Source organism: Ischnura elegans, chromosome 9, assembly GCF_921293095.1.
Source record: "Ischnura elegans chromosome 9, ioIscEleg1.1, whole genome shotgun sequence".
Taxonomy (NCBI): domain Eukaryota; kingdom Metazoa; phylum Arthropoda; class Insecta; order Odonata; family Coenagrionidae; genus Ischnura; species Ischnura elegans.
In genome coordinates this window covers 10325366-10349379 of record NC_060254.1, presented here as the reverse complement: position 1 = coordinate 10349379, position 24014 = coordinate 10325366, and the positions used below count along the sequence as shown (strand labels likewise).

At 37.4% G+C, this 24014-nt stretch overlaps 1 protein-coding gene across 1 annotated transcript in view; it reads left to right on the top strand.

The window, feature by feature from the left end:
• The first annotated feature begins 3769 nt into the window (after nt 1-3769).
• LOC124165642 (lysine-specific histone demethylase 1A-like) overlaps nt 3770-24014 on the top strand; it is a 100419-nt gene continuing 80174 nt past the window's right edge. The window contains exons 1-9 of the mRNA XM_046543116.1: nt 3770-3808; nt 4273-4618; nt 5603-5736; nt 9078-9239; nt 11964-12080; nt 14784-14960; nt 18437-18579; nt 20000-20090; nt 22949-23083. Coding sequence (XP_046399072.1) covers nt 3785-3808; nt 4273-4618; nt 5603-5736; nt 9078-9239; nt 11964-12080; nt 14784-14960; nt 18437-18579; nt 20000-20090; nt 22949-23083 — 1329 coding nt within the window. The 5' untranslated portion in view covers nt 3770-3784. The remainder of the gene's footprint in view (nt 3809-4272; nt 4619-5602; nt 5737-9077; nt 9240-11963; nt 12081-14783; nt 14961-18436; nt 18580-19999; nt 20091-22948; nt 23084-24014) is intronic.

Genomic DNA, 24014 nt, shown 5'->3' with positions numbered 1-24014 from the left:
CCTGCCTTGATCACCTATAACGACGCAGGTAAGACATGTATTATTACTGGCAGGATGCTTGTCTGGCATAGGCACATCCTCGTGTTGGTGGATGAATAGGTGGGCACAGAACTGGTCTGAGACAGTCTAGTGCATCGAGGACTCTTCTTCTTGCCTGTACTGTTTGTTGCCTCTTGGTGATCTTGCAGTCTATAACCGTGCCAAGGTAGGGGGCCTCCAACCACCACAGTAGATTTTTCCCATCCTCATTGACTAGTTTCTGGCTTAGGTGCTCGAGTTTAATGCTCTTGAAGAAAGTTATGAACAGGGGTGGTCTGGCCAGGTCGGGTAGTCGGCGATCGCCAGAGCTTAGGGGCCCCCCACAATGTTTGCGTTCTTAGTGAAGCGTATATGAAAGGTGTAATCAAAACACTCATTGTCAGATTACTTGCATGAAAGCTTTTTTGTAATTATAAAATTCTACGTTTTCATTCACTGCTTTATTTACAAGATACTCAGTATAAAAAGAGTATATAAAAATAAATAAAATAAAGACGTCAGAAGATAAAAGAGAACCTGATGCTTTGTTGGAAGGGTTATTGGAAAAGGTTATTTTAGTGTTTTTTAGATTTCAGTGCAGTTTCAAGGAACACATTCATCAAATAGATAGCACTTCTCCATTACAGAAAATCTACTGCATCCCATAGCTTTCATCGTGTATGTCCAAAATCTTTATCTCGGTCTCCCCCTGTATCTCTTGATCTACACCATCCGTTCCAGAAGTATCCCCACCAACCCCTTATCTCTCAGGGGGATCGAATTGGTATTGTGGCTAGGTTGCTACCTTCCCACCTAGTCGATCCGGTTCAAATCCCAGCCTTGGCAGATATTTTTCAGAGGCAGCCCGATCCCTGCTTGGGAGCCTTGAGGAGGGCACTTCAAATGCATTACTCCTTCCGTCAGATGGGACGTTCAGCCGTGGTCCCCTTGGCACATTTCGTTAAGAGCAGGCTAACGCCGTCGCCGGGTTTCTCTCCACCCTTCCCTTATGGTACAAATGACCTTAGCCGTCGGTCGCCAAACAATATCTTTTATGTTTCAGTAGATGGCCGATAAATTTGTCCCATCTTCGTAGTAAAGTTTTCCATCGGCTCTGCTTATCATTCACTTTTGCTAATACTCCTTCCCTTGTCATACCCTCTGGCCAGCTTACTTTGCGCGTCCTTCCATGGCACCACAATAGGGAACTTGCATACATTTCAGATATAATCAATAGCCCCAAAATTATATAAAAATATATGTTTGCATACCTCGGTGAAAGTTTTTTTAATTATTTTATGACGTGGTTTGCGATATTTAATGCATTAAAGTTCACGATAATTTTCAAATGCAAGTGAGAAGCGAAAACGCCCGATGATTGGCTGGTGGAAAGGTGACGTCATAATTCAGTACGAGGAGGCACGGCGATAGTAGAGGTTGCATACTTAAATACAAGCCATATATTTTCATATTTCCTCCCTTGATTTTAAGCATCATGGAATTTTCTATGTCCTTCCGTAACTGAAATTGAACAAGTGCCATAAATAATTTGAGTCCATCGTACCCATCGAGAAACACCTATCTCGATTTTTGTTGAGAAGTTAAGTTTTTATTCTACGGCGGCCGAATTATCGAAAAATCTCAGTTTCAAGTTATTCAGTCGATGAAATATGGAAATATTATTTATATTAAAGTTATATTCGCACACGGGTTTATCATTCCCTTTATTATACTCTTATTTTTCCGTAACGCTCATCCCGACAGACGGCATGCATGGAGGCTTTTCTTCTAATTTCCTCCGTGGGAATGCAGACGAAAATTTTTTTCTGGGGTGTTATTGCACAGAGGAGCAATGCACCACTTGTAATTTTTCCTTATTTCACCCATGTTCTCCTTTTAACGCAACGTGGCTCTTCCAAACCTGCATTTACTGGGCTTGGATCTTGGACTCCTACTGAACTATGACGTCACGACCTAAGATTAGTGGGGGCGGTATTTTTTAGCCCGCGAAACTCGGGAGGCTTTTGTGAGTCATTTTCTAGTGTATAGACTGAATTTTAAGCGGAAAAAAGTATATTGCGGTACTAAGTGTTTACTGTAGTATATCAGCATACTGTTTATAAAAAGTATGCAATTTCCCTATTCAAAAGCCTCTAATCTTTTTCTCTCTCCGGGTCCTGCAGTCCATGTCTCGCTGTCATGCAACAAAATACTCACTCCATATAAAGGTCTTAATCACCTTTTTCTTGAAAAAATGATATCAATGAAGTTATACACGAAAAGTTATCTTTTGTTTTATAAAGCTGTCTTTGCCCGAAGTTTTCCACAACATAGTTATTTTGAACTTCTTCCTTCCCTAATAACACAGTCTGTTGGCCCTACGTAGTTTTTTTGGTAGGCCCAATGACGCATCGTTGTAATGAATCTCCATTCAAAACAATCCTTGCCTCCTGGTCCTTCCCTCTGTCAACAACTAGGAATTTAGTCTTTTTCCGATTAGCCTTATATTATTTGCTTCAAGTATGATGAATTTCACCAAAGATACGTGCCAAATCTTACCCGTCTAAAATCACGTCCATCACCACTAAAACGAATTACTGCGACAAAGTTCCTTCACATGGCGCAGTTTGGCAGTTGGCAGATTTAATTTAGGCCCACGGTAGCATTGAAGCACTCTGACTTTTTCATCCCTCATGTAATCAGGAAAGGTTTGAGGAAAGTATTGCGGCATCTTTTCCTGTGAACATGTTCTCCGTTGGATTTCAGTTTGGAGAAATTGCAATATTCAATTCTTTGAAAGAACTGAAACTCTGTCTTCAGCCAAAGCTCCATTAGTTAGGTTATTTTCAGCATTTGGAAGGTGTAACAACGGTTTCTTAAGAAACCGTTATATATAAGTGTGAAGGTTTCGCTTCCACTTGAGGGTTGTAGCATCAAATATATGTGTTGATGAATCGTTCATCATTCCATTCCCAATATCCCAGTACTCACGTTCTAGAATTCTGTAGAATCCCAAGTGAAGATCATGAAGCTCATCGGCAACCTTAAAAACAAGGGGGCGAGTGGCTCCCACAGGTTCCCGAAGAAGACCTAGGGTGGTTCCCTTGTGGATATTGTTGGCCTTAGGAATCTGCAGGTAATGCTTGCCTTTCTAAGATGTAGGAATAGTTACCATATCCCGTCACCGTCGCTAGAAATAAATTGAAGAGATAAGTTCACTCTACTTCCAAAGACATTCCAGTCCTCTCGTGTTCAAATGAATTTCATTCCTTCAAATGATATAATTTTTTGGAGGACTTCACAGCTTCTTTTACTGATTATTTTTTTTCCTTTTGGAAATTCTACATCCAAATATTTTTCGAAAAATTTGTTTCTTTTAATGGGAGCGTTATCAAAATATGTTATATTTCCGTTAAGAATAGGAATTAAATTTATTTTTTCCCAATGTTGTAGCAGTTTAAATTTTGGCACAAAATCGCGTTGACCATTGGGTATTGGAATGGGTCAGAAACCATTTATAATCTCTGATTAGGTGAAAAATAATTGATAAAAAAGGCGAGGAGAGCTCAAAGAAAAAAATCAAGCTCAAACCGAAATACAGTACACATGCGATTTCGAAGTTATTCAAGTTAAATTCATATTGCCGCAATGGAACGCACGCACCATCTGGGGGAAAGGACTTCAACTACCTTTAAATAACGGAATAACGATAAACCGCAGCCGTCCGGCAAAGCTTGTTGTGAAACAAAGAAATTATTGTCTCAAAATGAGCCGAAGAAAGAAGGCAAGGGTAAGTTAAAAAATGTTTAAAGCTTTGTGAAATATATAGTTATTATTCACCATTTGAATGAGCCCGTGAAATCCCTTCTTTATCGGGGAATTTAAGTTTTTTTGGTAGACGCTCACATCATGCCGTGGTGTTTATAGCGCGAAGATTGGAATGGTCAGATTTAACTGATCTTTGTTCTCCTTAAAAATTATTGAGTTTTGGGATCTACTTCTGCCAGCTTTGTTCATCATAAAAATTATTGATGATTAAGTAAACTAGCGCTGTTTATAGAGATCAGACTTCATTCTTCCGAGATATGTGGTTAATTCCCGTCTCATGTAAAAGTGAAAGAAGTTCATTTAATTTTAATGTTACTCGTTTAAATAATGAATTGTGTTGTAAAATAAAAAAAATATACTAATTAAATTTGTTCACATGTGCATTAATATATTATGTGCGTATGAATTGATGTTTTCCTTTTCAAGGTTGAGTACCGAGAGATGGAGGAGAAGTATAGTTCAATTTTGGACGAAGATGAGGGAGAAGTGTCAGATAAATCGAAGGCGTCTGCCGTTGGAGGAGCATCAGGAGGAAATACTCCTGATAAAAAAAGTGGTGCTGCTGCTTCATCTGTTGCAGTATCAGAAACCGTCACTAAGAAAGAGCCGGGGGTTACACCGGGTGCTTCTCCCGTGGTGACGACTTTGAATCCGTCATCCACGCCTCACCCCACCCCTGTTACAGGGGTAGCTGGGGAAACTAGTGCTGCTGGACCGAAAGGAGACAAAGAAGAAGAAGTCGAACCTGACTCGGAACAAGATGACCCCACTGGTTAGAGCATTAAATTTAGGAGTATATACTACCCATACCATACCCCATTCCTATGTTACTCATTTCTCTTGCGGTTTATCTATGTAACTATTCTTTGCATCGCATTCGTAATTCCTATCGAACAGTGCTCGGCTAAGTCTACAGTATTTCATTATATAACTTATCTTATTTCTTTGTTTAGTGTATATCTTTGCCTCACCTCATTAATGTAAATCTTGTCTCTTCATTCTTATTCCTTGGAAACTTTTAGCTCGAGTCTCCATTTCCATGTGCAAATTCCATTTGTTTTTATTCTTTTGCCTTTCCCCCTTCAATCCTGAGTTAATGCCTTTGTAAGCAACATTCTTGTTTTCCTGACAGAGTTATGATGAGAATTTTTGTTGGATTGTGAGTGAAATCACTAAATACACTTATTTTCCTGTTCAGATTTACAATCGAATAATGATTGAATGCATTATATGTTAAAGGCTTTCTAGCTTTCACCAGCCTGTGGTTGTTTGCCTTATTTACTGGCAATGTCTTCAGAAAAGATTTAATTTGGGATGTGAACATCCCCTACCTCTAACATTATCTCTCAAACCCAGGCCTATGTGGAAGAAAGCTGGGACTCTTATTCTACATTACCTTTATAGGTTCAAAAATTAACATTCAGATAATAACAAAAGGTATTCAAAATCCCTTATTATGCTTTAAGTTTTTGCTATTCACTATATTATATCACCACCACTGAATGCTATTGGAACCATTGAGTCTGATGCTATTTTTCCTCTTTTTTTCTGTTAATTTTGAATGAAATTAATTACAATGCATATCATTCAAACAGTACTTACCAAAGTCTCTAAAGTCCATTATTCTGTGTTGTGAATTCACCGCCATTATTATTAGACAACTCCATTAAATATCTTTTTTTCAAGGAAATGGAGATGATGCTTTTGCTGTATACTTTGGTAACTAATATGATGTACTTTTCAATTTCACTTCTAGGGTTGGAAGGAGCTGCATTCCAAAGCCGCCTGCCATTTGACAAAATGACTGCCACTGAGGCTGCATGCTTCCCTGATGTGACACAAGGGCCTCCTCAGACTCAGAAAGTATTTCTTCACATCAGAAATCGTTTGGTAAGACCTTTCTTCCAATAGACATTTTGGGGTTTTTGGCTGGAAGCTTATTTAGAAAGACATCAATCTTATCATTTTAAAGCTATGTGCTTGTGATGGTGTTAATGTATATGCACATGGTTAAACTGATTTTGTCATACTTGATATCTCATCTTATGTCAATGGGAAGTGTGTGTGTCATGTTTTGTTATTTAATTGCATTCTGATATACATTCATTTATGTGTAGATAACTTATGTGTTCAATGTATTTTATGTCCTCCACTTTATTTCTTTGCTGAAATTCATTGAAGCCATGAAGAATTTCAGGTCAAATGAGGGGAGGTTTACTTAATTTCATCATGGATCCAGTATTCTTAGAATTTTTCCATATAGCTTTGTCCTCAACTACATCTTTTACTTCCGTAATAACTTATCCTATGCATACATGAATTCATACTATACACCTTTGTTTTTTTATTGACGTGACCTTGGGAGATTGTCTTCATAAAACCACCATACCTAATGATTTAGCAGATTATGTTCCATCTTCTTCTTATTGTGTTGATATTTGAAAGACTTTTCCCATATCTTTCAGGAGTTTCTCATTATTCAATTCATCCTCATTCTTTTGCAATACTAGATTTTGAAAATAGTGTCATCTAATGAGATGGTGGGCATTTTGGAATAAAATTTGATAATGCTTACATTGGTGTGTGGTGTGTCATTTCATGAATTTTCAAGCTCAATTGATACATTCAGGAGGTCAGAGATCATAGAAGGAGCTTTCTTGGCCAGTTTTATCTCATAGCACAAAAGGAAATCAGATGATTAACCTTTATAATCTTGATAATACTTGTGACCACAGGAATCTTATGGAGGTGGATTGTTTTCATACATCAGTTTAAGAAATTACTTTTACCAGGTGTTGATCTGTTTAACCATTCCACTTTGGAAAATATGAGTATTACCATGTACACATAAGGTTTATGGTGCAAAATCCAGGTTTCATAAGATAATTACATATTTCATGTAAATATATAATAAATCCCGGTTTGTGTCCTTGAAACACATACCTATAGTGAACTTTATGTAGGGTAATACTTATATTTTTCTTAATAAGTTAAAAAATTGTTGTTATTATCTTTGATTGACACACTACTAAATTGCACAATTTTTTTACATACCGCTTTCATATTAATAGAGCTAGCACAAGTTTGCTTTTTTAGATTTTCTCAACTCTGTGAGGTACTTTCCTGTTATGGTGCGGAAAACTTGGAAGCATAGTGACCAAATCAGTGGAGTGCTTGGCTGCTGATGTATAGGTTTGGGTTCTAGTCTCGGCCGAAGTTTCAGACACTCCTACACAAATATCTTCAGTGTGTGAGAGGGAAATATAATGGTCTCTATATCCTGATGCTTGATGTACACCCAATTTTGGCTTAGTCTGGGCTGAACTCAACCCTCTCCTATCTTAACTAGCCTTTGCGTTGCATTATTGAGTGAACGCGATGAAAATTTAAAATTTTTGTCTATGCATCAATGCCGGGTAGTACCTATGCTTCCAAGATGATACTGGTTTCTTTAGCTAGTGAATCTCCCTGAACTCATTCATTTGAAAATGAATTCCTTTGAACTTCCCTAATAGGAGATCATTTTCTCAGACAGGGTAAATTTGATCACCGTCAAGATGTGAAGCACCCATGAAAGCATTTTTAATAAATTGCATTCTCGATGCTTTGCTGGCTAGCAACTAGTAGCAATTATGATTGGATGAGACATATTAAGGATACTGAGGCAAATACTTACGGCCTATTTAAGTATGTACATGTGAGAGAATTTGTAGGTTGAAAACACTCATCATTTGAGAACATGAGACTGTGTAAAAAAAACTGGAGATTAGTTTGGTGATATAAAACACATGGAAATCAATCAATTACTGCTACTCATAATCTTCTCTTAATAACTTGTATTATTTTGTGCAGATATGTTACTGTACATAATTATATTGCACATGGAAAACCATGTTATACCATGAATTGAGCTCATTTTCCATGATGAATATTTACCTTTTTTAATTTTATAGTCTGCCATTTGGCCCTGCTCTTTCATCACCTTTAATGTGGCTTGGTCAATTGATTTTTTCCATAAACAGAAAAGAAACAATGTTTATTGCTTGTATCTATGTTGTGAAATTGTTTTTCATGTGAACCATATGTATCAACACAGAGGGCAAAAAAATATATGTATTTTCTATTCACAAAACTGGGTGCCACAGGTTAGAGCTGTTCCTTTGCAATGAGATATGAAATAATCCTCGGATCACAATGTCAAGCAGGACTCTCAGTCGACCATGAAAACTGTGAATAAGCTGTGAATTTCGTCTGCCGTGAAAAAAACCTGGAAATAGCCTTGAATTTCCTCTTAAAACCTTAAAAATTTCTCAAACTCATACGTGGAACTACGATTGACAGATCAAAAGAAAAATCGATACTTCGATCGTGTTTCAAGCCAGAGTCACGTGCAGACACTGACCACCTATTTATCTACACACGTGTATTCCAAGTGCAATTATTGGTCCGTGTGCCATGACGACATGAACGGATTGGTCAACAGGGAAGAGGGAGGGGGAAAGAACTTGGTCATAGAAATGGTAGAAAAAAGTTAGGGGGAGGAGGCTCCCTTAGGGAGGACAACCTAGGGACCTTGGGGACAACCTAGTTACCTTCCTCCTTCCCCCTCCTAGCTTGGTATAAAAGGATGTGATGGACCTCTGTAGAGTTCACCTGATGATGACGTCTAATGTTGAAACCATGGTCGTGTAAATAAATATTCATGTGAAAGCACAAAGTTCTTCTTTTTAATTTTAGTAATGAATTGCTTTCACAAAGTTACGCCTCAAACAATCAACTGAATTTTGCTATCGATACGTGATGTTATGAGAGATAGTACTTTCATTGCCACTGAGTTTGCATTCACGGCATCTGTTACATTTTTAGTTAACGTGTGGTCGATGATTGTTTAGCAATCAATATTGCTGTCTAAAATGCCTTATCTACAGACTGTGAAAACCTAGGAAAAAACATGAATATTATGATTTTGGTTGGAGTGAGAACCCTGTCAATACATCTACAGAGCAAAATATGCCTCTCAGATGAGATCCAACACCTTCCTCACTCAAGTGGCCTCTGTGTTATGTAAGAGGGAACTACTCTGCATGGCTTTTCTCTTTTTAAGCTGTTCCGTAAAACATGTGTAAATTCTGTTTTAAAGATGATCCATCTCTGTGTTGTATCATCCCCCTGTATCAGCTGAAAGTAAAAGCAGAATGTTAACGTACTTCTTTTTCCCCATCGTTCCACAGCTACAACTTTGGTTGGAAAATCCAAAGCAGCAGCTTTTGTTTGAAAATGTCTTGCCTCAGATAGAGCCACCGTACAACAGTGATGGGCCTCTTGTCATGCGCATCCATGCGTTTCTTGAGAGGCACGGTTACATTAATTTTGGTATATTTAAGAGAATGAAGGTAAGTTCTTTTGATTTCTTAAATTTCAGTTTATGGTTTATGTAGGGATATTTCATACTGTTTATATAAAATTCTTGTTATTAATGTGATTTTGATTATGCTCCATTTCTTATCGGTTTCAATTGGGAAAAGCTTGAGTTTTTGACCATTTATATTACACATTCCACGAATACCTACAAATTATTAAGAATTTAATGTGACATACATACTTGAGGCCAGTGACTCAATATTGCTTCTTTATTTTCTTCTTATCATAATACTAAGTTCCTTGTGTTTATTGGATTTTGCTATGCTGGTTTTTTTATCAAGTCCTGGGTTTTTGTTTGTAAATACGTATACCGTGATGATATGTACATATGTATATTCTTATGATTGATTTGTATATAAAAGATTAAGAAACTACAGTGCAACCTCGATATAACGACACCCCACGGTGCACTAATAAACACTCGCTATAGCGAATTGTCGCTTTACCGGAGGTGGAGCAAATAATAGCCAATATACCTGTTGCGGACAGATATACAGAAACAGGAGTGGTGCGGCGACAGATAAACATCTATCCGATAAACGTAAGCATAAATCCAGACGAAAGGCGATGTTTTTTTGCATCACTAAATTTCCTTACTCGAACAACGACTAACTATTCAAACCATTTATAAGCGCCGCACTGAATAAAAATCATGGAAAGCATTGTTTCGTCAATCATTATGCTAATGCATAACCGACGAAGTCATTTTTCTATGCACTTAATTAGTTCATTTACGTGATCATTCTATAACCTCCACTTATCATACCAAGGAGACACCCCCAAGACTGCCTTACTACCTCTGTAAATTGTACCAAGACAACTAGATATTTTGGTATTTTCCACTGAAAATTCAAAAATTAACTGACAAAACAGTATCGCGGTTATTTAATGCCTCAAAGGTTTCCATTGGTGTATGTTTATTGTTTCTGTACGTTAACCGGCAGTGAAGTGGAATAACACATTACATTTGTTTCTACCGGTGGAAGGTTGTATAACGTTCCCGCCTTGGAAGACTTTTTCTATCAGATAATGTAATATCTTCATCATCTACGGTAAAAAGTTTGCTAAGCTTGAAAAATGACGTGATTAAAATTACCGTTGTTGAAAAAATGTTTCTTTTTGAGTGTTACGCTCGCGACGTATTTGAAATGATACACCGAGTTTACCACGGCACTGCAAACGAGAGTTAGTTGTTCTGTGAGTTCTTCCAGCGGCCACCAGGGGATGCTCGGCTACCCACGTAACAAAAGAGAGCGCCAGTACGACTCCGACCAATGACCCGAATAGTTCACCCTTGTAAATCCGCAACCGAGAATAAATACGTCCATCCGGACAATTCACGCTGAGTATCTTTGCTTCGTACATCCTACATCATCGCTAAGGCGCACTACCTACCTTTAGAGGCATCATTGCAAGAGATACCTCATACTGCAAGGGTTTTGTCGGGGAGTTGTATGTAAAAAAAAGTTCCGTTTCGTCTATGTTATATGACGCGGGGAATACTTCTAAAGATACTTATGATCGGAGTCCTCTCTTCCACGACTTCAGGTTTACACCGCAGGCATCACCAGGGGAGTTGTGAGGGGAGATAACGCTTTGGTGCTTCGCATTAGTATAATCAACCTTCCGCACTCTTAAAATTCTCGATTCGCAATCTATCCCTAAAATACTCCGCTCCGCTTGGGTGTAGCCCCTTTCTCAGAAGTTCCCGCAGATTTGAATGGGCAAAACCACCCGAACAAAGCTCCTTATAACTCTTCATCGTCTGCATTCCTTGGGCGCTTTTGTTTTTTTTTAATTTTGCAGAGCGAATAGGAAGATAAATTAATTTCGACACTCATATTACTCCTTTATTTTTATTTTCTCGCTTAGACGTGTTTGGTGTTTTTTGGCCATGGTGACTGCCATCAAATGCTTTCTATTCACGCAACTCACGGACGTGCGGGTATGCTGCCGACTGCTTTCTGCCGCCCGAGGAACAAAAGAAGATTAAGCATTCGCGAATACTAATGCCACAATATTTTCACCAAAATTAACTACTTATTTATCAAACGACAGTTTACCACATAACTTTGAGACTGAGCACTCCATTAACTTCATTTCTAACAGATCGCTAGCAATTACAGAGGTTAAGGAGTCTTGATGAAAGTCTTCCGGCGGTGAAACCCTCGCTATGGCGAGAGCCAACACCAAAAGGGTCTCGTAAAAACGAATTTTTTAACACGCTTATTGTAGGGTCAATTGACGGTGCATCGGCTATCTCTCGTTATAGCGGGAGTGTCGCTATAGCCCGTACTCGCTTTAACGAGGTTCCACTGTACATCAACCAGTAAAATAGTTGATTGGATAGTATACTCTTAGATTGCAATTTGCTAATTGCTCTCATACTAGTTATTCTTTTAATATGGGTGGAAAAGACAATGAACATTAACATTGAAACCTGAGTCATAGAGAATATGTACATAAGAAACTGGTCAGTTTTACTTATAGTGCTGTCCCTAGTGTTAAAAATTGTGATTACTTTATTTGCCAACTGCATGGTCATAAAAGAAGCACATTTATGAAGCACAAGAAATGATAAATTTTGGTTTCAGTTTCAAATGCAAGTTTATGCTCTTTAATGTGTTTTTAATTTTTACTGTCCAAATGTTCATTTTGAAAGTTTCTTGCTTGTAATGCATTTATATCCTCTGCAGTCTCTCCCAGTTAAAAAGCATGGAAAGATAATCGTGATCGGTGCGGGCATTGCTGGCTTGGCCGCAGCACAACAGATGCAGCAGTTTGGAATGGAAGTTGTGGTCTTGGAAGCTAGGGTAAGATGCTAAGGAGTCCTTAACACCACTGTTGTAGGAGATTATTATTTTGGATTCATAAGCCAAATCCCCTCAACTAATCTAGTTACGCATGAGTTGATGCCTATGTTCTTTTAATTATCCTTATTTTGAAATTTTGATTCCTCCCCTGCTCACAAGCAGATTTTGTTTGGTTATGTGTAGTATTTAAATAGACTTATTGGTTTAAGAGTACATACTTTTTCTCTGACTTAAATAACCTTTCAAATGTGGCAGCAAGATTGCTTTTAACTATGTGCCGAAAATACTCGAAAAAGACTAGAACATCCAAGTGGGAGGTAGAGGATTCTCATAATCCCCTTTCTTAGGCTTTTTGGTTAGGTTTTTGTGCAATTCAATGGATCACATACATGAAGTTGTGATTGTAAGTAAAAATGTAAAAAAAAAATTCACCATTTCACTTAAGCAGGCAACAGCTTTTGGATGAGTGTACAATAGTAGGAGTCCATTAAATGAAAATTCTGGTATTTGCATGTTTTGCATTCCCACTCCATATCTCACAGCTTTGCCTCACAGCTTCCCCTTTCTGTGTATTTAATGGAGTCCATGTGTTCAAGATGAAAATACCAGTCAATTGGGCTATACGTAACAGTGGCAGAAATTTTTGCTATGGTATTTTTAGCTTCTTTTTCCGTGGGCTAGAAGCTTGCTGCCATATAATGGGTCTCACTAGATCTGAGCTGGCTATTGTCACCCCCATTTACTCCACACTCGTGGTACTAATGATTGTGTCCTGTAAAATAACAGTTAAAATGAATATGGAAAACTCTTTCAACTGTTTCTTTAATTAAATAATGTTTAGAATTAAAGATTGGGGAAAGTCATCCAATAGGACCTCACCCTTGATGGCTGTATTTTATTGCTGTTGCAAATTGATGCTCTTATCTCTTTCTTGTTTTAGACTACACTGCAATTTTGTGTGTGATTCCCCTGATGCTGTGTCTGTTTTGCTTTAGAGTGCAGCCACCTATTTTATCAATTTTACCTTACCACTCTAGTGTCTGTAAGTTTCTTGCTCTTCTGACGTTTCCACCACCATTCCCATTGTGTTATCACAAAACCTTGTGATCATGATTGCTATCATTATTATAATACTTTGTCCTCTGTGGAATTTTTTCACTCTCAAGTCTTTCATACTGGAATACAGACCATGCTATGCAAGGTATATTCTGTAATCAGTTGTCTCCAAAAGCCCATCAACACCTTCAATTCCAATTGATTTTCTGAATATCATGTTTCTATCCTCCCTTAATTTTTTCTGTGGTACTTTCTGAATGGAATGGTAGGTAACGAAATGATATTTTGCAGTTTGTAATCAACATAGAACAGTGAAATAAAAAGTGGTTATTATTTCATATTGTAAAGTATCTAGTTAAATACATCAGGAACTCAGCTATCACTACTTGTATAAAAGCATTTTATTATTTCCAATGCATCATATTTCATGAAATATGGGTTCTTTATGTACTTTATGGATGATATAACATTGTTTAACTTTCAAAATATTCATATTGTTCCCCTGGATAGTGTTAAAATTATGAAAATCTGATGGCAAGCTACACTCGTCATTGTAATTTTGGCATCAGAAGTTAATGGCGAGCTATACTTGTCATTTCAGCGTAAGGGGTATAGAACAATGGGACAATCCCCCTCAATTCCAGTCACCATTTAGATTTAGATTTGAATTTCTGTATTGTGGGATATTCACTCCATGACTGTTTTTGGGAAATAAAACTATGTGCAATTAATTTGTATTTCATTTTTTTTTTTTTTTAAAGGGCCTTGAATCATGTTCTTTTGTGTGTATATTTCTATTTTTAATTGCCGTTGAGCCATAGTTTTTGGTGCATATGACACCAATTTCTTTGTCTGCTGCTAGAAGGGTAAATTAAATAAATGTTACATATTTAATATAGTTTTTAAATTGAAATGAAAATACTAACTTTTCATGCATACTCCAATCTATCCATGTAAGACCAAATCTTATTTTTAAGTAATCAATATCCTTTAACCTGTATCCATTTTATCCCCACATTTTTATGCTGTTTTGGTTTCATGGTGAATTTTGAGTTTTCCATCAAGTGGTCAAGTGTATCATGTCATTATGCCAGTACTTTATGGTCTGTGTGAAGCACAGTCTGATCAAAATATTTTGAAAATGTGTGAACTAAATGCTGTTGCATATTGACTAACCATAAGTGTGACCTTGGATCGCAAAAACATCACCAAATCAATTCATATCCAAAATTTTTCTTAGCATCATGTTACATAAGTCTCCTCCAAATTTTTATTTATAAACAGTAACATTCTGACTTCTTGAGGGTCTAACCTTCTACATTTTTGGGCACACTTTACTTTATTATTAGTATCAGTAAAATGATAATATTTGTGATAAAATATTAGTAATAATTTTTATTACTTGATAATGTTAGGTACTGTTTGACCATGCCTGAAAAAAATGCTATTGAATGATGGAATGAATTGAAAATGCTATGTGTGCATAACATTTCAACACAGATTCATGTCCTAATATTGCTTTCCTTTGAAATTTTATGTAGATGTATGTACTTCAAATTTGATGTTATATGTACTGTGATTTTGTTCTTTGAGACATTTCTCTTTCGTTCATGTAAAGGTCATGAGTGTAACTTTTCTATTCCTCAGGATCGAGTTGGGGGGCGCATTGCCACCTTTCGCAAATCATCGTACATTGCTGATCTTGGTGCCATGGTAGTGACAGGCCTTGGGGGTAATCCTGTCACTGTTTTATCCAAGCAGATTAGTATGGAGCTCCACAAGATCCGTCAGAAATGCCCATTATACGAGTCCAATGGAAACACTGTGAGTCTCCTTTCTTGCTATCTTCTTCATTGCCCTGATTTTCATGGTTATTATGTATGGGAAACGGGAATATTGACTCTTTATGTTATATATAATGAATATCTGTGAAGGTCGTTTTGCACAACAAATGATCTTGCCCTAGGTCGAAAGCCACATGTGAGTGAAAATATTTAATTCGTTAATTAGGAAAGTTTGGCAAATTTTTTGTCATGAGCAGGCAAATGAAATTAGAACATGTTCTAATTTTGCTTGAAGGACTCGGTGAATGATTGAGTGAAATGAGTGAGCAGCATCCATCGTGTTCCACTACCACAACCTTGCAAGTTTAAGATCATTTATTACATCTTTGAAAGCACATTAACCAGAATGATGGCAAACGCACTTTAGATGTGCATTGAGAGAATGTAAATTCACACTTATCAACTCTCCGATGTTGGTTATTTGTAAAAATTTATGGGATTTATATTGATAAGAAATATTGTTTTTCTTTGAGATTGCATCAGTATTTTGTATTATTTAAAACATACAATTAGATTGAAAAGACTGCCATTTAAGTGTGCAAACACAGTACGAAACAGTCCTGACTTATAATGCTGCATACATTGAATTCTATCCCATTTAAGCAGAGTACCATATAGCAGAAATACGTCTCCGATACGTCTCTGAAACGTCTCGAATATCACATGTTATGTCTTAGAGACATTATGAGAGCATCAGAGACATCTCTGAGACTTCTCTGAGATGTCAATATGTCAAAAAAATGGTCTCTTGAGATGTCTCATGAGACTTTTTACTATGGTATGCATTTAATTTAGGCAAAAAAATAATTAAATCATTTTTTCTCAATCATTTTTTGCAACAAATTTTGTGATGGATGACCTTTTGAAAATAAGAAACCCTTATTAAATGTCGTGATTTTAATAATCAAAACTGCAGAATTGCACCGAAAAATATATATGGAAGGCATTGATGGCGTTTAAATACATTTTTTTAATAATTTCCTGAAAGTCTCACGATTACATCTCTGAGACATACGCGATATTTGAGACATTTGAGACCATAGTGAGACGTCTCTGAGAGGTTCGTTGCTATGTGGGGAGTTTATGTGACGGGAAGAAATTTATAGGAAAAAATAAAAAGAAAAGAAGATTTTGACTGATTTCTAAATCATACATTTTCGATTTATGTCACGTAATTATTAGTTCAGGGGTTTCCGAACATAGTAGCCCAAGGACTGCATTAACAATGAAATAGCATCAGCAACCATATTCTGGGTTTCTGCCGTGTCAACTGAATTTTGTTGACTATCGTTTCTTCCAGTTTTGGTTGAGTCTGGTAGGTACATAAACTATTTGTCAGCTGATGTTTTCCCACCCTTGCATCTTGTTGGTTGATGGTTTCAGTGCACATTTGCCTAAGGGAGGCTTTATCCAGCCTGTCAATGGAAATTATTGGATTTTTAGCTATCTTGATGGCTTCTTCAGCTGGTTGCTAGTCTATATATTTGCCAGAGTGCGACAACAATTGACTCAATCTGCTGCTGATGCTAGATATCATGCAGAATTACTATCAAACATGAATTTGAGGGCCGATTTCATCCTTTTAGTTCAATGTAGTGATCCATTGGAAATTATAACACGCTATTGAGTGTCTTCATTTTTATTTGGTAAAAAAAAGAACAGCCTCATCAGCAGTGGCTGATCTTGGCATTTGGCAGGGTAAACTTACATTTCCATAATTTTTTTCTCAAGATGAAATGGACTTCATGGGCCCAAAAAATGGCTTTTGCAGGCCACATCTGTATTTTAGAGATCCTTGATATATACAATGCGCCATTAAGTTAACTATTTTTAAATGCTGATACATATATCAGATGGATAAAGGTTGTCTTGTAGCATGATTGGAGGCAGTTGATAGCTTAGAAAGTGTTGACTTGCCGTAACATATCTACACTTTATGATCAGAGGGGAAACCTTACTAAATTGAAAGGAGGAAGCTTTGGCAATAGCAGAGTAATTCCATACCCTGAGATTGAGTTTTGCTTCTCTTTGTCTAGGGAATCTTTTCTATTCCTTCCCCCTCCAATTTTTTCTATATTCATTCCTCCATCCCCAACTTCAGAATACCCTTGTCCCTCTGCTTATTTAGCTCTCTTCCTGCCCATCCATCCCACTTCCATTCATTCCTCCTTCGTCTTGAAGCTCATTTCCTATCAGCTGCCCTTTGCTTAGTTCAAGATTGTGTCTTCCAAATTTCTCATTCTCTACCTCAAGGTCTGAGGTGGTAATTTCTTTGAATTCTTATAAGGGGAAACCACGTACCTTGCTCCGCCTTTTTCAATGCCATATTTTTTTATGGCATTCTGAATGGCAAACACATCTCTAAACTGGTAGTAATTCCATTGAATGGATCTTAGTTTGGCTGTAATTAATTAATTTTCATGCAGTACTTTGAACAAGCCTTATATAATTCCAGAATAGCTTGCCACACTACAGAGTCAGTGTAATAGTTAGAGCCGTTAATTTTCACATAGGGGGTCATGGTTTGGGGCTTTGTTATGGCAGTATATTTTGTAGCCTTCATTTTGATCATACGGCGCCAAGTATTTTATTAATTTTGATTGCAGCAAGCATGCATGAGAGAAATTTTTTATTATCATAATGGCATTAAGATATTTAAGCAGTACCATTTCGAATGCGGAGATATGATGACTACTCTAGCAAGGGTTGGTGTGTGCAAAAATTCTAATTTTTGGTAATTCTTATACTGATCAACTACCAAATTAAAAATGAAAACCACTTCTTGTGAGAGCACATGCCATTAAGGGTCACGGCGAGCAGCAATATGCATGCAGATGTAATAAATAAGAACACTAAATGTATATAAATTGCCATATGTCTTGAACACTTGAAATTCACATTGCTCCAATGGGAGTTTACTCAGAAAGTACCTATATACTAGAAGGACCATTCCGAAGTATTATTACAATTAAAAAATGGGATGTAATAAAAGCTGATTATTTAAAATCAACAGTCACGCCAAATGTGTCTTGTGCTTGCTGCTTCCCAAAATCTTCCATAGCCTTTCCATAATAATAACAAGAAGACCACCGAGATGTGTTATTCCAAATGCCATAAAAAAATACTGCCTTGAAAAAGGCGGAGCAAGTCATGTGGTCTCCCCTTGTTAGTCAAGTTGAATTTGTTACCATGATCGCTGCAGCCTGTGGGTCATTCCCAACTCATGCTCAGCATGGAGGCAAATTTACTGTTTATCTTTATTTTGTGACTGTCACCATGTAGCAAATTGAAACCCTTATTCTGCTTTCTTCTTGTCCTTCCATTACACCTCTACTGATAAACCATCAAAATTTCTTGTATTTCGTCTCATCGTCAGTTCTAACTAAAGCCATAATTTGGCTTTGATGTATGAGCCATGATTGGTATTTATATTTGACCTATTATTCTATCTTTCAGGTACCTAAAGATAAAGATGAGATGGTTGAACGAGAATTCAATAGATTGCTTGAAGCCACCAGCTACCTTTCGCATCAGCTGGATTTCAATTATGCCAGTGGCAGACCAGTTTCATTGGGCCAGGCTTTGGAGTGGGTCATTAAGTAAGTTCTTTTTCATAGATTATGTAGGTTTATTGCATTACCATGTCTTAATTATGTACTCAGTAAATGCTTTTTATAAAATTACTTATCATTCTACCCGATGCATTGTCTAGCATATGAAGATTGGGTGGAACTTTGCCTATTAAGCTTCAAGGCAGACATGTGAAAGATATATCTAGTTCTTCGTTATTACTTTTGCGGGTACTCTTCATGTAAAAAAAAAATTTTGGGCTATTTTGCCACATCAATTTTTGGGTGGCCCCAATATTACCCAACCAATGCTGGTCGCATTCTCTAGGGCAGGGGTTCCCAAACTGGGGGGCGCGCCCCCCTGGGGAGGCGTGGAGAAAGTCCATGGGGGGCGTGACACCCAAATGAAATAAATAAAAAAATTACAAAAGTAAAATCCGCAGATCTTTGAAATAAAGTCTTTCTAAGTTTTCATAATTGTTTTTGTAAAGTTTCAATTAAGTTGTAAACTTTATCAAAGAAGGTTACAGTTTTTAAAACTACAAAACACACAACTTGTACGAGTAGGAGTTGGTGTGTATGGCACCGTGGAAATAGGGTATTGCAAAATGGAAAGCTGATATGTGTAGCGGGGGGGGGGGGGGGGGGGGGGGGGCGTGGTACAAAAAAGTTTGGGAACCCCTGCTCTAGGGAATCTCTTGAGAAAAATTCCCTTGAGAAAGCAACTAACATCGGTTGGGAAACGTTGGAGCCACCCAAAAATTGATGTGGCGAAATAGCCCAAAAGTTTTTATGTAACATTAATATGTCTAGTTACTTAAATATATGTTCATTGTATAGTATTGGGTGCATTCTGCATTGTGGCCGCTCTTTAGTGTTCCAGCTGATTGCTTACGCTCAGTTGCTTTTTGAGAGCAATCAGTCATTTTTCGGTATGTAAAAAATCATCAAGCATTACTACTACGTGCTTATGCGTTGATAAAATGTTAGGGATATCCATAACAATCTTCTCCCTCCTATCACAGCAGTAGAGCTACTCATTCAGTAGAACAAGATTGCTATCGTGGGGCACTCCAAAAACTTTAGCTTAGCAGCTCTGGAGTTACTCTGCTAAATTTGCCTTTGGAAATTTAGAGTGAACTAGTTCCTCTTTTTGTATTTAAAGTAGCAAAGTGAATTAAGCAAATGTTCTTGGTGTGTTCATCACAAATAAATTTTTGTAATAAAATTAATAATTAAAAATTTTAAATAATAAATAAATCAAATTAAGTAAACATACAATTGCCAGGCTGAAAGAATTAATGACATTAGGAGACTGATACATCTTTTAGCAACCCTGAACTCTGCAGTCCTCTTTGGTGGGGTTAATGTATGAGTCTATTGTTGTTAAAGTGTATCTTTAAACGTGGTGTTTACTGTAATTGCTGATATGGATATTATTTGATTTTAGGTTGCAAGAGAAAAACGTGAAAGAGAAGCAGGTCCAACATTGGAAAGCTGTGATTGCATTGCAGGAAAGGCTCAAAACAAATCAGCACAGAGTAAGTAAGGTGTCAAGTAACATTTATAAACCTATAAAATATGGATAGGAATAACTAGGTGTGGGAAGGGGGCTGGCTCATCATAATCATCTTCATTCTATGTCAACAATCCTAAGATTGTCTTGATACAGCCGTCCATTCCTCTCTCCTATCTGCTATCATTTTTCATAGTGATGTATTTGTTCTCTTTTAAATCTTTAATAACCTGTCATAACCTATGTACGTAACTCATTTTGGACCATCCCTTGCCCTTCTTCCTGTCCCCTTTTTGATAATTGCCCTTCTTCCCGTCTGCCTGTCCATCTTCATCAGGCTATCGTACCTTATGATGTGCCTGATTAACTTGTCCCATCTTCTCATTATGTTTTTTTTCACTTTTCTCTTACTCTTCCTAACACTTCATCGTTACGTGCTCGGTTGATACATTTTACCTTCATCATTCTTCTGCAGCACCACATTTTGAATTCAGCCATTCCCGACTTCTCTGCTGCGATCAACATCCAAGGCTTGGTTCCATACAGAAACATGATCTATATTTAGCATCTGATGAATGGTTTTCTTACTTTCTTGTATTCTCAGCTGTGACTAGCTTCTACTTTTCATGGAATGCCCTCTTTGCCTGTGCTATTATACTGATGATTTCTTTATTGCTTCGTCTATTGCTGGTTAATCAGCTTCCTTGTTAGCAAAACTATTCCTCCTCTGCAAGCTTTTGCTAGTCTAGATTAATGTTAGTACCACTGTCCTCTCTTTCGGTGAAAACTAATATCATATATTTTTATTTTTTGTTTATTTTCAGCTAATATCTGGCCATTATTCTTCTCACATTTTTCTCCCCTAAATTTTCTTCTTGTTCATACATTTCTCTCCAAATCTACTGCAGAATACCAGGTAAAATATCATGTTCCTCCCTGATGAGGTTCACAATAAAACTTAAATCACAAAGGTTGACATGGTGGAGCTGTTCTATCATGTACAGTTAAAAGAATTACAGTTATCAGCTATTTTCAAAATAAATTAATCTGAGAATTAGTTAGAAGATTATTTTCAATTTATAATGTAACAAAACTAGTTGTCTGATGATAATACTTACCAAAAAAATTAGTGATGGATCGATTCCAAAATTTTAGCGATCCCTGACGAATTCTTCTTGGGTTCTCAACCAGGTTAATTCTGTCATATAAGCCAATGTTTCGGAAGACAACTTGTGTCCCATTATCAAGGCCTTGTTACTCATTAAAAGTCCTTGCACGGCCTTGAAGATGGGAGACAAGTCATCTTCCGAAACGACGGCTTATATGACAGAATTAACCTGGTTGAGAACCCAATTAGGGTTGTCAGTAGTATTCACGTGGAGAAATTAAAATTGTTTATGATTCTAATCCCAAATCCGGTTCTGACATTTTGATTCCTATTCTACCAATATGGATTCTGTAGATTTTGATGCCATAGGCTCCAAGAAAAATATCACTTAATTTCAGGCAGCAAGACAACCACGTCAAAAATTATTACTCTGTGAAAGAATCAGTAAACAAAAGCATCACTCATATCATCACTATGTAATTAAAAAGTAATTATTAAATTACAGAACCTAACTAATGTATCTTTAACGTCACTATGGGACTACGGCATGGAAGAAACGGTCATTGCACTGATTCTAATGTGTTTTGTTTTCACTATTCTGTGATGCAAAAATTCAAATGACTCTTAAAAGCACGGTTGTGTGGTTTGAAGTACTACTGGAATTGGAATTGTGGCTACAGTTCTTATGATGGAAAATAATTAAACTACCTATCTAATTTCCACAAATTTTATTTGGAACTCCCCCATTATGTTTCACCACACAGGCACATTCATGTGAGCTGTCCCTTTGCAGGGTGTTGGTGTATCTGTATGGGCTTAAGGGGTTTTTGGGAGGAGATGGGGAGGGTGAAAAGTTGTCTGTTATGGTTAGGGATGTATTTCTGCAAAATTGAGGGTACACTACTCATTTAAGGAAGCTGAGAGGTTGGAGGGGAGAGGGAGCTAAAAATGACAGTATACAATAATTAACTCTTGGTGCATACTTCAGAAACGCTAATAGCTATTTGTAGAAGCCGTTCAAATGCATTTACAATGAATAACAAATATGTACACTAAATAGGTATACATTTACATAAACGAAAAAGTGTAATAATGAAAAGCTATTTTAAAATATGTATAAAATTATTTCTGTTGAACCACTTTCACTTTTCATCCCAAATGTTCTCGAGAAGGCTGAGGAGGAACATAATACATGAGGGAGGATGTAGGGGGTGAAAGTCAGTTTTTTTTTTGGGTGTCTGAAACCGTAGTTAGCTAATGGTGTTGGGTGGGTAAATAACGGGAGAAGGGAGGGGGAAAGAAGAATATATACTGGATATTCTTGACAAGACTTATGAAGAAGTGTGTGTTGTCATTCAGAAAAATAGAAGGACGGTGGTAGTGGGAGTGGTGTAGGAAGCTATATCTTTGATTAGGTGCTTGAGGAATTGAGGGCTTTCATAAGGAAGTGAGTCAAAATATGGGGTGATATGCTTACCTATATTTATTCATTGTGCACCATGTTCATCTTTGCCCTGTGGTGTGCAATTTGCCAAGTCGTTGGCATGTCTAATTTAGCACCTTTTTGTGTTTTGGGCAACACCTCTGGACAATATATCTCCCATGGCTATTGCCACAAGCATTTTTTCAATCAGGCTGTTTTGCTGGTCCAGTTATAAATTTCTCTTTAGAGTACTTTATTTCATGTATCCCAGTCATTCATGAGTAAAAAAAGTAACTTAATCCTCTTGCTGTATTAATAGATTTCTCATTACTAATTTTACTTCCTTTTACAGATGATCACCATGAGGGAGAAGTGTGAGGAATTGAACAAGCAGTATCGAGAGCAGTGTGAGACAAAAGGTCCCAGAGACATCACACAGGAATTTGTCCTGCGCTCAAAGCTGAGAGATCTCAATAATGCTTGCAGGGTAAGCAGAACGTTCATTTGCCAATGGTAATGGGGAATACTAAAGATAATAATTGTCTTTAGCAATCCATCATACTGCATTTTTTATTGGTACATAAATAAGATGTGACTTGTGGATTGGGTGTAATGGAGCTTTTTTCGTACTAGGATATTTACCTACGGCTGTGATGTATATTCTCTGGAAGAAAAGCGAAGAAAAGCTTCACATTAATTTTGTGCCTGTACTATTGGTCTGCTAAAAAACTTACTTTATACTAGGGATGAGTCGATTCCAAATGTTGATTCTCGATTCCACCGATTCTTGAGCACGGAATCGGAATGGAGAATCAATCGCCTAAAGTCGATTCAGATTCCATCGATTCCAGGAAGATAAATGTTTTGAGCATAGACTATAAGTTTGGGGCATAAAGGCTGCCACACACTTAAGCGGCCGCGGTGTCAGCCTTGCCGGCGCGGAGGATACGCCCGGCACGCTGGTGCTGCGACGAACATGCCTAAGAGGCCTCGGAAACATGAAAATGTTGGCAAGAGCAACAAACCGACGAACCCTGAAATGGCGCGTGTTCATGAGCAACTCTCAGAGAATAAAAAATTGGAAACCATGGGATCAGGAAGTTTTCCTGTGAAAAATAGTATCTCATAAATACACGCTGAGAGCGGGTTTTTTATACATGTAACTTTTTTAGACTAACACGCGTCTGCGTCAATAATAAAAAATTTAGACACATTCGTGTTTGTATAGCTCAGTTTCATCAATGCAACCCTTGAGAAAGTTGATACTTGCTTGTCATAAGCCGCCGTGGCCTCCGGCCGGACTCGACTGGTTGCGTTCGGCCACCACTGCTCCTGCCTGGCTGCTCTGGTATGTATGGACGCAATGAACGCTACATTATTGTTTAGCCACCGCCGCCAAACGAGAATGTAGCCTCGGC